This window comes from Nelumbo lutea, chromosome 5 (genome assembly GCF_056320005.1).
Source record: "Nelumbo lutea isolate HS-2025 chromosome 5, American lotus-T2T, whole genome shotgun sequence".
Classification (NCBI taxonomy): domain Eukaryota; kingdom Viridiplantae; phylum Streptophyta; class Magnoliopsida; order Proteales; family Nelumbonaceae; genus Nelumbo; species Nelumbo lutea.
This window is the reverse complement of record NC_142688.1, coordinates 4091694-4106008: the sequence shown is the minus strand read 5'-3', so window position 1 is coordinate 4106008 and position 14315 is coordinate 4091694. Positions and strand designations below refer to the sequence as shown.

The following is a 14315-nucleotide window of genomic DNA, read 5'->3' as shown; positions in this document are numbered from 1 at the left end:
CTCAACTACTCATCCCATTCCCATCCGTGGAGAAACTTTGTTTGTATGATAAGTTGATTTTCCACTGGAGGGTGGTGGGTCTGTCATCTGTGTTGGGGGGGTGGGGGGGGGGGGGTGGTGGGTCTGTATGATAAGTTGATTTTCCACTGGAGGGTGGTGGGTCTGTCATCGATGCGCCACGTGTAGATAAAATGATAGCTTAAAACCAACAAAAGCTGAAGAATAATGATACACGTGCACAAATCAGAGAGAGAGAGAGGGGGAGGATGGCTTGTGTCAATCAAACTGCAAGGGATAGTGGCCCTAGTGGAATCTGACAATCAATTTGATTACAAATGAAAATAATATATAATAACACAGCACGCCCCGAATGCCGAATATGATGATTCATATTCATCTGTGGAGTGTGGGCCGGATCCCAAACCTAACCTAGTATACTGAGTTTTTTTGTCAGCAGCTTGCCTTACAATACAATAATACATGCTCCGGAAAAAAGGAATGAAATTCGTACCCAAGGAACTATTTACCAGATTTACTCAAATCAATAGTGACGACTTGAATTCCAGCCCCATCCGAATTAATTCAGAAAAACCCAACCCAAGCCCAAAGGGATTATCTGATGTCGTCATTGTGTTTGTTTAAAAGCTGAAGAATTTGATCAATACCAACTGCTATTGATCAAAAAGAGATATGTGATCTGAATTGTAGGAAAATTTATCTGGTGGACTCGTAAAATGGCCCAATTTAATTGGCATCGATTACCAGAAGGCCCCATGCATGGTTAATTGGCCCAACTTTTATGTTGTACATTAGCTTTCAGATATTATAATATCTATCTATTGGTTAAAGTATTTGGAGGGTGTATGATAACATTGTGAGGTTGACATTTATATGTTTTTTGTTCTCTAAATTATTGATACCTTTTTTTCTTCTCTCCCTTTTTTCCCACATCTCTTTGTTTTGAAAATTATTACAATGCCACATCTAAGACAAACCTCCCTATATAATTGATTTTATAATATTAAAAAATTATAATATTATATACAAGACAAATCTCCTTATATAATTCACTCGATGAAATTCAAAAATTACAGTAGTGCCATATACAATTATTTACGATTATAACATCTTATAAATAAAATGCCATTCATCTTCTTTCTCAACTCTTTCAATCTCCTATTCTCTATCTCAGCTTTTATTTATTTATTTATTTATTATTATTATTATTATTATTATTATTAGTATAGTAGTAGTAGTAGTAGTAGTATCTAAACATTTATTTATTTAATAAAATTAAATAAATTATTTATTTTACTAAAATAAATTGATAGAATAAAAGAGATGTGGCATTAAGAGATAGATTTCAAAGATAGCATATACCAGTTCCATCCCAATAGACTTTTATTTATTTATTTTATTTAAGAAAAACTATGGTTGAACCAATGGGTTGAGTCTATCCTCATGGAGCTAAATTGACTAAACATTATTATAATGGTTTTGATAAATAAGAAATAAGATAATATTAGTTAAAAATGTTTAACTTATTAACATAAAAATAGATTAGTATTATTTTGACTATTGTTTTCAATACAATGAGGTCTATGATTTGATCCCATTTAAATAATCGGTTCATGACTGGTTCTAGGTGGTTATTTATTATTCTTAATAATATAGTTATTGTCATTTTATTTTAAAAAATATAACCTAATTTATTATTGTATCTCCAAATGGTGCTTTTAAATTTTATCCCTGCTTTGCAGGGGCTTCCCCACCTATTTTCTACCACGTCAAAGAATCCTGTCAGCCATCTATTGGGTAGGGATCCTCTGGATTTTCCGCCCACTGCTCTCTACCCACACTTTATTCGTGTTGAATTGCAGCCACAGATCGTGCCATCTTATATTGTGAGATGTGTGGCTGTAGTGTACTGTGGGTAAGGTGTGTATAGAGAAAGTGAGTAGAAAATCCGAGTTTAATGAAACCAAATTTCTCCTCGTAAAAAAATCATACAAGTATGGAGATACTCTTAATGCCTGTCTGTAAAAGGATGTACCAACTGCATGAGCACGGTCTTTTGTTGTAAGCACCGAAGCCAATTTCACCACAAATATGGATCAAACTGGACAGGATTTTAGGAGATTAGTGCTCCTAATCACTGTAGTTATGCTTCCCTCCTTTTTATTTTCTTCACGATGATTCCAAATCCTCTGCCTAACCCGAGATTACTCCATAAATAATCTGGGATCCAATATCCAGATTACGGGTTGAAGGAGCCATCTTTGGCCTGTTCTTACTTATTACCATTACTTGAAACCATATATGGCCGGGTAAGGGGGTAAGGGCCGGTAGGTAAAACCCTATTTAGGATCAAGGAATAACTGATGCAATAAATGCTGTTAAATTGTTAATAATAAGCTCTATAGGTAGAGTTAACAAACAAGGACAACTTGAGGGTTGAGACATGGATTTCTCAACTAATTACAAACAGAGCAATTCTAGAGGGGGTGTAAGATTCCCTCTAGAAGCACTAGGAGTTGCCACCTGATGAGGGTAGATTTGGCCCTCTAGTGGAATTGTGACATGTGGCACCTCGTGACAATTAGGCAAACACACAGCTAACAACTTACGAAGTTGGTGACCCACCCGGGCACCGGTCTGGCCGGCCTGGCGCGACCTACGTGCGGCCTGCGCGCGGCCTGGCCAACCTGGATCAGCCTAGCACATGATCCGGCCAAGCCGCCCATAAGACGCCCACCGGTAAACTCGGTGGCATACATACCCCACGAGCTCGGTAGCTCACCAGGGAGTTCGCCACAAACAGTTCGGCAGAGCTCGCCATAGGCAGCTCGCCACAAGGAGTTCGCCCCCAGGCAGTTCGCCACCAGACAGCTCACTATAGGCAGCTCGCCACTTGTAGAGAAGTCCGGTACAGGAGTAGTTTGGCGTATCGCAGGAAGATCTCTTGCCTGACGACCTGGCCTAGACACTGACCCGTCGACTGACACAGGTGCCGACCTGACAACCTGGCCCAGACACCGACCCGCTGACTGACGCAAGTGCCGCCTTGACAACCCGACCCAGGCGCCGACCTAGCCGCCTAACACAAGCGCCAGCATGACGACCTCGTGGAGTTCACCATTGCACCCCGGTTCTGACGGGATGTGACGAGTCTTACCGTTTGGAGGCTTTTCACCCACCTAACCTGCGAGGACTCCGGTATATAAAGACCTCACCCCCCAAAGGGGAGGAGGGGGAAAAAAGGGAGGTAACCCCTGCTCTCACGCTCTTTCATTTCTCCAATATCATCTTCAAAGCTCTCTACAATCAGAGTGCTAACTTAAAGCGTCGGAGAGCCCCCGCCGGGAAAATACCCCCGGGTCCTCTGATTCAGTTCTCGCAGGTCCCTCAACTCCGACCGCCTACAAAGAGGAGGAAAAGATAGAGTTCTCACACGTCCCTCAGCTCCCACCACCTACAAAGAGGAGGAAAGAGAGGGAATTCTCGCATGTCCCTCAGCTCCCACTGCCTACAAGGGAAAGAAGACCACCTCATGCTGAGGGCAGTCGAGTTGCGTTGCACTAGGGAGCTTCACCATTCTCTAAGTCATGAACCGCCTACTAGGGAGCTCGCCACTAGGGATCTCACCCCCAGGCAGTTCGCCACCAAGCAGTTCGCCACTAGGGAGCTCGCCACCAGGCAGTTCGCCACCGGACAGTTCGCCACCAGGCAGTTCACCCCCAGGCAGTTCGCCCCCAAGCAGTTCACCACCAGGCAGTTCGCCACTAGGGAGCTCGCCACCAGGCAGTTCGCCTCCAGGCAGTTCCCCACCAAGCAGTTCGCCACCAGGCAGTTCGCCACTAGGGAGCTCGCCACCAGGCAGTTCGCACCTAGGCAGTTTCCCACCAAGCAGTTCGCCACCAGGCAGTTAGCCACCAAGTAGCTCATCACTAAGGCACGTCACCTCCGGGTCAAATAACAAGGTACTTAGCCAAAAAAAAATTTACATCACAAAACATTGGCATGTGGCCGAAAACGGTTACATCACCACCTAACATTGTTTATCTCCTTCTTTTCCTCTCATTTTTAGTAGGAAACTAAATATCCCCCACTTTCTCCTAAAATTATATCTATTTCTCCCTAATTCCTATTAATCTCTTAAATTATATCTAATTCCTATTTATCCTCTCCCCCCACTTTTCATCATTGTCTATATAAAGAAAATTTCAATTAAAACATTTAACAATTACTTAAATGTTATAATGAAATTATGTTAATAATTTTACAATATTTATTAAAAACACAAAAAAATAATTATAATAGGTTTAACAATATTCATATTATTAATAATTTTATCTTTTTATGAAATTCAAAATAAAATTATGTAATAGCAATATAAATTATAATTTTATGGACCGATCAATTAATTTAATAACTAAATAATATTTTAAAGTCATAAATAAAAAATTATTTAAATAACAAAATATTAAAAATAGCAAAATAATTATGTAAAAAATATTTAAAATTACATAATAACTTTAAATAAATAAAATTTTAATAACAAAAAATATTAAATATTTTACATATTATTTGAATTTTTAAATAATTAAATATTTTAAATAGTTAAAATAACGAAATTATGTAATAAAATTTTAAAAAATTCTTAAGAGTAGAATAATAATTATAATAGTTTTCATAACTTTTGAATTAATAATAATTTTACATTTTACAAAATTAATATCGAAATTATGTAACAATAGTATAAATTATAATTTTATGGATTACTAAATTTTATAAATAATTAATATTTGAACATTTAAATAATGGTATTATTTAAATAATTAAATATTATTATAAACAATAAATTTTGGACACTTTAAATATCAAAATATTAATAGCTAAATCATATCTTATATATTATTTAAAAAATATATTAAATAACAAAATTATGTTATAACTTTAAAAAAATTATCAAAAGCACAAAAGTAATTATAACTACTAGGGCCCATGGGATGCACGGGATGCGGCACGCTTTCCTATCCCTCGCCCCCGTAGTCAAAACACTCTACCCCATCCTTGCCCCGTCCCTAGTGGTAGGGCGAGTTGGAGGCAGTGCACCCATTCCTTGTTGAAGTTGCAAATTTTCCCCACCCGAGGTAACCACATAAAAATAATTTAATTTGTGGATACTTACAAATAAGATTATTGGAGTTTTGGGTATTTTGGGAATTAGATTATGACAATTTGGGGGTGTTTTATAAGTGGAATTATAGAATCTTAGGATTATAAAAATATGAGGAAAAACGTTAATGTTAAATCTACTGATATTTTACTAATTTACCATTGGATTTGGAGAATTATATGCATACCACATCCCTTCCCTGTCCCTAATTTGGAGCTTTTCTGCATCTCCACCCTTTCTCTTCCCCATCCCTATTTAAGATTCGAGAAGACTTGCCTCGTTCAAGGTGGGGTAGGGTATTATTTATGATTTATATACTATTTTTAATAATTAATTATGTTTTATATATTATTTTTAAATAAATTTTAGATGTTTTCAATATATAAATTGAATACTAAATCATATTTTAAGCATCATTTAAAAAACAAAAAATATATATATTAAATAACAAAATTCTATATATAGTAACTTTAATGAGAATATAAAATATAAATAAATGAAAAAATAAATATTTCTGAAATAGTGGAGGCAGATTAAATAATAATTTACATTAATTCACATTAATTTATTGTTATTATAAATAACTAATTTGATTACTGTACATTTTTGCTAATCTGCAACAAGTTCAACAATTTTTGGAAACCATCATAAAATATTGTATTTTATTGTTAGTTAATTAGTTATAGAAAATTATTAGAATTGTAGGGATGACAAATTTTCCTTGTAAAACTAGGGCCCTACCCTGCTCCACCCTGAACGGGGAAGAGATAGGGTGAGGACAGAGAAAATGTTTTTGCTCTAAATCAGGGACGGATTTGCATATAATTCTTTAAATCGATGGTAAATTAGTAAAATATCAATAGATTTAATATTAATTTTTAAAATACCTATAACTTTTTCTCATATTTTTATATTCCTAGGATTCCACAATTGCATTTATAAAATACCCCCAAATTATCATAATCCAATTCTTAAAATACCCCCAAATTTCCATAATATTATTTATAAAATATCTACAAATTAGATTATTTTTAGATAAACAGTATAGGGATAAAATAAAGTGTCTTAACTAATGGGATGAGGAGAAAGAGGAATGCCCCATGTCGTGCACCGAACGGGCCACGTTTGTTAGCAACTAAATCAAACCAAGTGCCATAGTATATACACCATGGACACTGCAGCTAACAGTAGCTGTTTGATATTTGATCATCGGGAATTGAATGAGACAGGATGGATGGACTCCATATTCCAATCTAGCTTAAAACACGTATCAAGTTTAATTTTGACGCAAAAAGGAAAGCTATTAGTTGGAAGGGCAATATGCATTTTTGTAATTTCGATGCTCGAAGCGTCTATAGCAAGGCAAATCCGTCCTTCTTACCCAAGGCCAAGATCGATCTTCGACACAGAGTAGTTGTGCAACTGCACATCATTGATAGGGAATCGAAAGCGGCGCTAAATTGCTTAATGAGGTAATCAAGATTCAAGAACAAGACATTTTCTCTTCCATGGACAAATCGGTTTCTTTTCACTACTTTTTGCTGGCTGTGTAGCGATATCAAACAGTTACAGAAAAGAAGATATATATGTATATACAGGTACAGGTTTGGCTTTGGCATGGACAATGGATTGTCAATTTTCAATATTTTGTCATTGGGTATCGGAGCCTGAAATCAACTTTTGAACTACAAAATGAAGCAATGATCGAAAGGTCACAAGTTGAAGTCATACATAAATGCAGGTGCAACCAATATTGTTGGACACTCAAATCGATTCTCTGGCCCTATTATCCAACCACCCTTTGGAACTACGCAAGCCCACATCTAGCCTCCTGATCAACGACATCCCACTTTCACATTCTTAATATGATCTATTAGGTTTGGTGAGTCCGCTGTGTCCGCTGTGTGTGTGTGTGTGGAGACTCGAGAAGAATAAATTAAAACAAATCTAATCTTGTAAATTCTAACATTAGAGCAAATGACTATGAAGAACCTGACTGCCTTCTTGCTTCGTCTGATCAGTCCAAGGAGGCGAGTCCCCAAGGAAGTCTCACGTCTGGTGATTGAATCCCATATTCCAGGACGAATCGAGGAGGGGGGTCTACCCGCTTCTTCCCCGGCAGGAAATGAACCGGGTAGTAGTGCAGACAGAGGAGAATGGTGTTGTGTGTGTCTGTCGGAGCTAGCGGAAGGAGACGCCATAAGCAGCCTGCCTTGCTCGCATCTGTTTCATAAAGTGTGTATTGATAGGTGGTTGAATCTGTGCCAGAAAACTTGCCCAATTTGCCGGTTTTTGGTTCAAGCGGAGACGTCGTCCGGAAAAAGAGAAGAGATAACGGAGGAGATGATGATATGGTTTTCTTCCTTTCATATAGCTGGATTCTAGACTAGTGTAACTTCAGTCTTCGTATTTCGCTTCTTCAATCCTGCGATGCATCGTTCTTAATTTCCTTTTAATTTTCTTTTTTCTCATTTGAAATCAGTCAAAAAAAAGACATGTGAAAACTTTTTCCGTTGCCGGGAATCGAACCCGGGTCTCCTGGGTGAAAGCCAGATATCCTAACCGCTGGACGACAACGGATCTTTGCTCCAAATGTGTTTTATTATATGTTTTGTATTTTGGAGGTAGAATAGAAATGATTGTCTGTGGTTAGAGGGGCCGTGCATGGGCATAGGCTATTCAGTTAACAGTATTTTAGCCTTAACATCATTTTTGCACTCTGATGCAATGGATCAAATACAATACAGTACTGAAGATCTGTCTTAAAAATTAAAATGTGAACATACTAAGCAAATAAGGGAGAATATGATAAACCTTAAAACTGATTTGTTTGGAAACAGCCTCTCCGTCGTATGTTTTATGCTTTGTATGTTTGGGGAATTAGGGTTAAAGGCTCTGAACATCCGACCCTACATTGGCGGGAGCTTCGGCCTGCATGTACTGGGCTGCCTTAAAAGTTAAAACTGACTGATTGGTGAAACCTTTACTTTTAAAGAGAGTAATCATAATTGTCATCGTCGTCTTCCATCATTTTGTATTGATGCTATTTAATGAAAAACAAATCATATTCATAATTCTTTTGTTTTTCTTTTCGCTTAACTTGAAAACAAACTTGAATAATTGAGGAGTATTAAAGTTTTCTCAATATATCATCGACTGACCTTCTTTGTATGCTAAATTGTGAGCAACCTCATTCAGTTTTCTGTTTATGTAGCATAAACATACTATTTTCAAAAAAAAAAAAAAAACAAAAAGGGCAGAAGATGTAAGACATGATCCTTGATAGAATAAATACGCCAACTATCATCAGTGTATATATAGAAGCCGTTCACCATACTTTCTGAGTCAGAAAAGCTCCACGGAGATTCAGTCCTAGTTGGTGGGCCTGTTCAAGGCCATGGAAGAGAGCCCACCATTCAATTTGAAGGGAGTTAATTGCTGCAACTTTTCTGCTACCTATAAATTCTCTCCACTTCCTGCAGATATAAATGAGCCGTCAATAAACATCTTGTATTTCGCAAATAAAGTTACGTGTGAGTGCAGGAAAGTAGGCCTTGTAGGTTCCTCCAAGTCTCCACCAAGCTCGATATTGCATAGAAACGTAGACTCTCCACAAGTTGCTTAGGATTTAGGATTTGCTTAGGGGTCAGTTTGGTTCGCAGTCAGAATCAGAATTGGAGTTGAAATTGAAGTCCTTTTGGAATCGGAATCAGAATTATTCATTTCAATAGTCTGTTTGGTTCATACAAGAATGGGAATGAAAATTGGAGTCAACAAGAATGGGATTTCATTCTCAAGGGAGGGGCAGGGAATGACTATTCTCTCAAATAGGGGAAATATTGACATTCCAATAGGAATGAGATTAGAATTCCGGTTCTGCTCAATCAAACAGTTGGAATCAGAATAGCTCATTCCGATTCCAGACCCCTATTCCTGCAAATCAAACGGGGCCTTGCTGTGTACAACTGCATTTATCATGTCCTAAGTGAGCCTAAATAGGATAAAGAACTATATATGTCATCTGGTCCCCTTTGTGTAGATTCTTTAATTTTACTGCAATCCATTCGATCATGAAATCATAGACAGATTTATTTTGTACCTGTTCTAGGTTTATTCCCATGTTTGGTGTGAGCCAAACAACTCTTGCATAAGGGCAAGAGAAAAAGATATGTTGCCATGTTTTAATTCCGTTTAGAAAATGCAATTTGTCTTTTATTTTAATTCTGTTTTACCGGGCCTTTCACATCAAAATTTGAAATCTTATAGGAATTCTGGGTCCGTTTGGATCCTAGTTGAAATCGGAATCAAAATCCTCCGAAATTGGAATCAGAATGATCTATTCCCATAGTTTGTTTGGTTTAGACAAAAATGGGAATTAAAATCAGCAGGAATGAGATTTCATTCCCAAAGGAGGGGCAGGGAATGGTCATTCCCTCAAATTGCTAATAAGAATGGGAATGGGATTCTAATTCTGCCCAACCAAACAGTTGGAATCAGAATAACCCATTCCAATTTCGATTCCAAATCCCTAATTCCTGCAAACCAAACAGACCCTCTGTTCTTCCAAATGAGGTTCCAGCGCATGTGTTGGCTAGAAGTAGAGGGATGGCTTACCAAATCAACGTTTTTTATTTTTTTTGACAAAATTCCTGTTTTGGAGAAAAACGAAACCAATCACCTAACCAATTCTCGGTTTTCTGGTCCAACCATTCGATCCAGTCTGATTTTGAAAACCATGGGTTAAATTGACTAATAAGCCATTTTCACTGGTTTTTTAGCAAAAACAATTATTGGAGTAAGACCAAATTGGCCAAGATCTCGAGTCATAATTCAATTAGCTGGACCAGCTAACCCAGTCCAGTTATATAGTCAAGACCACATAGAATTATTAGCCATTTAAGCATGGTTTTTAGAACCGAACCAGTTAGGGCACCGTTTTCCAGTTCGACGGTTCAACCGTCTGGGTCGAATGGTTCAACCTGTGATGTCATAAAAAAATAAAAAAAAAAATAGAAATACTTATATATATTAAAAATACCATAGAAATTTAAATAAAATACAAAAAAGACACAAAAAATACAGGAAAAAGAACAATACATGAAAAATAAAAATATCTAAATATAAAAATAATAAAATACAGAAAAATATAGAAAAAATTCCAAAAATATAGAAAATTTTCCAAAAAATATAGAAAATTTTCCAAACTTAGACCCTTTGGCCTACCTTAAGCATCCATGCCAAAAGATATGTAGTCTAATAACCAAAAACCCAAGGCCCTAACGCAAGGCAGCTTGGATCCATCTTGCCTTGGAGTAGTCTAATAATTTGTAGTTCTATACAGATCTGTATTTCCAAAAGATTTGCAGTTCTGTACATTCTTCAATAAAGGGGTAGTCTAATAAATATTAGTAATATACTTATAGCTGCAACCAAACACCACAACCTATATAAAATATATATATATATATATATATATGAAGGTCTTTAATGACAGAATTGCTACTAACTAATTGTCAAGAACTCATTCAATAGATTTTGTATGTTCAATAAGAGAGTTGAACAACTACCTTGTCTCCTTTTTGCTTCAGATTTTGCAAAAAATTCCATCAATTCATTAGTCATTACAAAACACAACTTCTTCTTCCATCAAGTCCTCTTCCCCCTACTTATTAGAAAATACCCATTATAACAGATCAATGCACTTTACCACTAGTTAGATAAATAAATTTTTTAATTAATAGAAAAAAATTATAACTTATAATTGAGAAACAAAATCATTCCTTGATAAATACCCATTATAACAGCTCAATGCACCTTACCATTATCTATTTCAGGCTTTCAGCTTCTACTTTTTTGAGTTTCTAACAAGCCCTTTTAATTTGTATTCCAAATATACAAAGATAAAGATAAGAAAAACTTCTACCAGGACATAAGCAATGCAAAATATAAAAGGAGTACTTTCTTTCACATTATGGAAAGGGACCCCTTTAGATGGTCAAGTCTTTCAGAGTTTCCTCTAGACTTCCTGTTCAAAAACACTAAGAAGACAAGAAAAGAAATTATGCAAAAGATTCTATTCATATTGCTATAACATTGTGCATTCTTAATTCATCAAACATAATACTTAGATACTCAAAAATAAAAAGATCATAAATACAAGTAACAACAAGATCAAAAACCAAGTTCACCAAGTATCAAACACAAATCAAAACTTTAAGTTCAAGATAGAGTTTGGTTCACTAATCTAATCATCCAAATTCTCTATATATGTTGGCCCCACTTCTCAATGGTACCAACTACCAACCAAAGCCATGTGATATTTCACCATCATCTTCATCTTTATCTTTGGGAGGTTGTGTTTCATCTACATCTCTAACTTGGGTGTTGGCTGCATTTTCCTCAATGATTCCCCATTGCTCAACGAAAAATTCATTATCATCTAAAGAACGAAAATAGAAAATTAGAACTCAAAAAATTGCTAAAATAATCAAATATGAAAATGTCATTTGAGATAATATCAATGATAGTTACCATCAATCCTAGTTTTTTTTCTTCTTTTTTTTATGGTGATTCCATTATTGGAAATGTTGTCTCATCAACTTTAAACATATCATCATTCTCATTATCATCAAGTAATGGAGGATCCTCATCATCGTGTACTATCCAATCTTCCATAACATCAACATGTTCATGCCCAATTGGGTCAAGACTTTCAGTTTTTCTCCTACAAATCAATAAATGACACATTAGATGCAATGCAAGCATTAAAAAAAGCAATCATGAAACATAAAAGTTAAAACACTTACCCATCCATCACATGCAGGTTGTAATGAACATATACTAGGTCATTAAGCTTTTGGTGCTCCAACCTATTCATTCTCTTCATGTGTATGCATTCAAAAACACTCTAATTGCGTTCACATCTAGATGAGCTACACGTCTAGCTAAGGATCCGTACAATGAAATAGAGTTAATTTAATTTATAAAATAAAATTAAAAATTGAAATAATAAACATGTTATAAGAAAAAAAATATTTATTATCTGGAGGTGTTGACTTAAATGTCTTCACTGAAAAAGGTCTTCCAAAATTATCACGACAATTTTCAAAAAGAGTAAGCTCTTTACTCAGCTTTATCTCCACATCATCTGATTTGATTGCAAGTTTTTCAATGACATCAAAAACTGTAGACATAATAGCCGGGGATTTAACTTTTGATTTTGGATCATATTGGAATGCTGGGTTAAAATAATACCCTGTAAGATGAAGCTTCTGACCCATTTGTCTATTCCATCTTCTATCAATAATGTCCATGATTGAGCCATATTCAACTTTCTTATAATTAAAAAACTTTTTCAGTGATTCTTTTGCCTTCATCATTGCATGATACATATACCCCATTGCAGGCCTAAACTTAGAATCTGCAAGTTTCAATGCACTAACAGGAGGTGATGTGAAATCCACAATCATTTTGCATTGTGCCCAAAATTCAGAATCCAAAACTATTTGTATTACTTCATTTCCCTTTACATCTTTTGCATATTTACAATCAATAAAACTCCGATCTATCACCAAATTTTGCAAATCATGCATGTGCTTCAAAGTGCTATCCAATGCAATGAAATTAGTTGCAAAATGAGTGGTTCCATGACATATTATCTTAGTCCAACCAGGTCTCTTCCTTAGCATTGAGAGAACAAAAATATGATTGTAGACAAATTTGGTAATTCTAGATGCACGTTGAACCACATTTGCAACATAATCTATTTTCTCAATTTCCTTTAACATCAAGTTTAGACATTGTGTTGCACAAGATGACCAATATATCCATGGAAATTTCTGCTTCCAACAATCTTTCTACAGTTACATAATTTGCAGCATTGTTAGTGACCACCTTAACAACGTTTTCTGTTTTTACCCAATCAATAACTTAAACAAAAGAAATAAATTCTCTACATTCTTGACTGTTTCAGAAGCATCTACAGACTTCACAAATGCAGTTTCTATAGGATAATACACTAAAAAATTAATCAATGTTCGTCTACATGTATCTGTCCAACCGTCAGCCATTATAGTGCAACTATATGTAGCCCAATCCTTATGGAGTTTATCAATTGACATTTGCACCTCCTGAACTAAAGCCTTCAACAAATTGGTCCTACAATTATGATATGAAGGAGCTTTGTACTCTGGACCAATAGTAGCAAGGGCATCTAACATAGGTTGAAAATAATCTTGAACGCAAAGCATTCAAGGAAATACCGACATCACACAACCACTTCATAAAAGCACGGTCCACATGATTAATTGCTCACTTAGATGTCAATACACTCTTAATTCCAGGTTGTGCACCTGGAGTAGTCCGTGGAGCAAAATGGGTAGTTATTAGCCCTGAAGATGCTTTTCCCTTTCCTTCCACATTGTGCTCTAGTGTCAATAAAATTCATTGGTTGCTTTTCACTTTTTTTTTTTGTCATTGATTTCATTCAACGATTGCTCCATTTTGAACTTTACATCATGGGGTACTTTACGACAATTGCAATATCATATTCCCTTTAAAAGTCTTTTGACAATAAAGACATGTCATTGACTTTGATCCATTAAGATGGTCAACTTTAAGGGAAACATGCTCTCAAGTAGAATCAGTTTTTTCGCTAACATTTGATGAATTAGACTCTTGTGATGGAGCTGGATCAGATGTATTAGCATTTGGACTTTGAGATTCCATCGTCATAGTTCAATCAAAGAAACCCAACTCAAAAATAAATCCCTTCATACAAACACAAAATATAAAATTTAAAACCTTGCATTGACTAAAAGAACCAACAAAAATGTAAAATCACTCCATAGCTAGCTACATGCATGTTGAGAGGAGTGAGGGTTACTTTTTGCCATTGCAAGCTTGCCATTTGCCGCTACAAGTCGCCGCTACAAGTGCTGGATCTTCTCGCTGTTGGACACCACTGCAAGTGCTGGGGTGAGGATTACTTTTCGCCATTGCAAGTTCGCCGGTCGTCGTCGGTGTGTATTGCCGTTGGATGCTAGAGGTGATAGCCGCCACAGGTGATTGGTCAGTAGGGTGTGAGGGTTGAGAGGAGTGAGGAGGGAACTCGGGAAAATGGGAAAATAACCCTAAA

At 36.1% G+C, this 14315-nt stretch overlaps 1 protein-coding gene and 1 non-coding gene across 2 annotated transcripts; both read right to left on the bottom strand.

The window, feature by feature from the left end:
* Positions 1-7687: 7687 nt before the first annotated feature.
* On the bottom strand, positions 7688-7759 carry TRNAE-UUC (transfer RNA glutamic acid (anticodon UUC)). Its single transcript has one exon. It is a non-coding gene; the product is annotated as a tRNA-Glu (tRNA).
* A 3981-nt stretch (positions 7760-11740) lies between these two features.
* On the bottom strand, positions 11741-12966 carry LOC148849910 (uncharacterized). The gene is made up of 3 exons (XM_088944097.1): positions 12250-12966; positions 11986-12059; positions 11741-11903 (listed from the first exon to the last, which is right to left on the bottom strand). The coding sequence occupies exons 1-3, from the start codon at positions 12964-12966 to the stop codon at positions 11741-11743; spliced, it is 954 nt and encodes a 317-aa protein (XP_088800223.1).
* Between the last annotated feature and the right edge of the window lie 1349 nt (positions 12967-14315).

Bases quoted from the DNA above. Each gene is read 5' to 3' on its own strand.
- LOC148849910 (XM_088944097.1), bottom strand. From the start codon at position 12,966: ATGTTAAAGGAAATTGAGAAAATAGATTATGTTGCAAATGTGGTTCAA. The intron at 12,060-12,249 runs GTGAAGACATTT...ATACACATGAAG, and splicing joins ATTTTGGAAGACCTTTTTCA to AGAATGAATAGGTTGGAGCA. The intron at 11,904-11,985 runs GTAAGTGTTTTA...ATTGATTTGTAG, and splicing joins AACCTGCATGTGATGGATGG to GAGAAAAACTGAAAGTCTTG.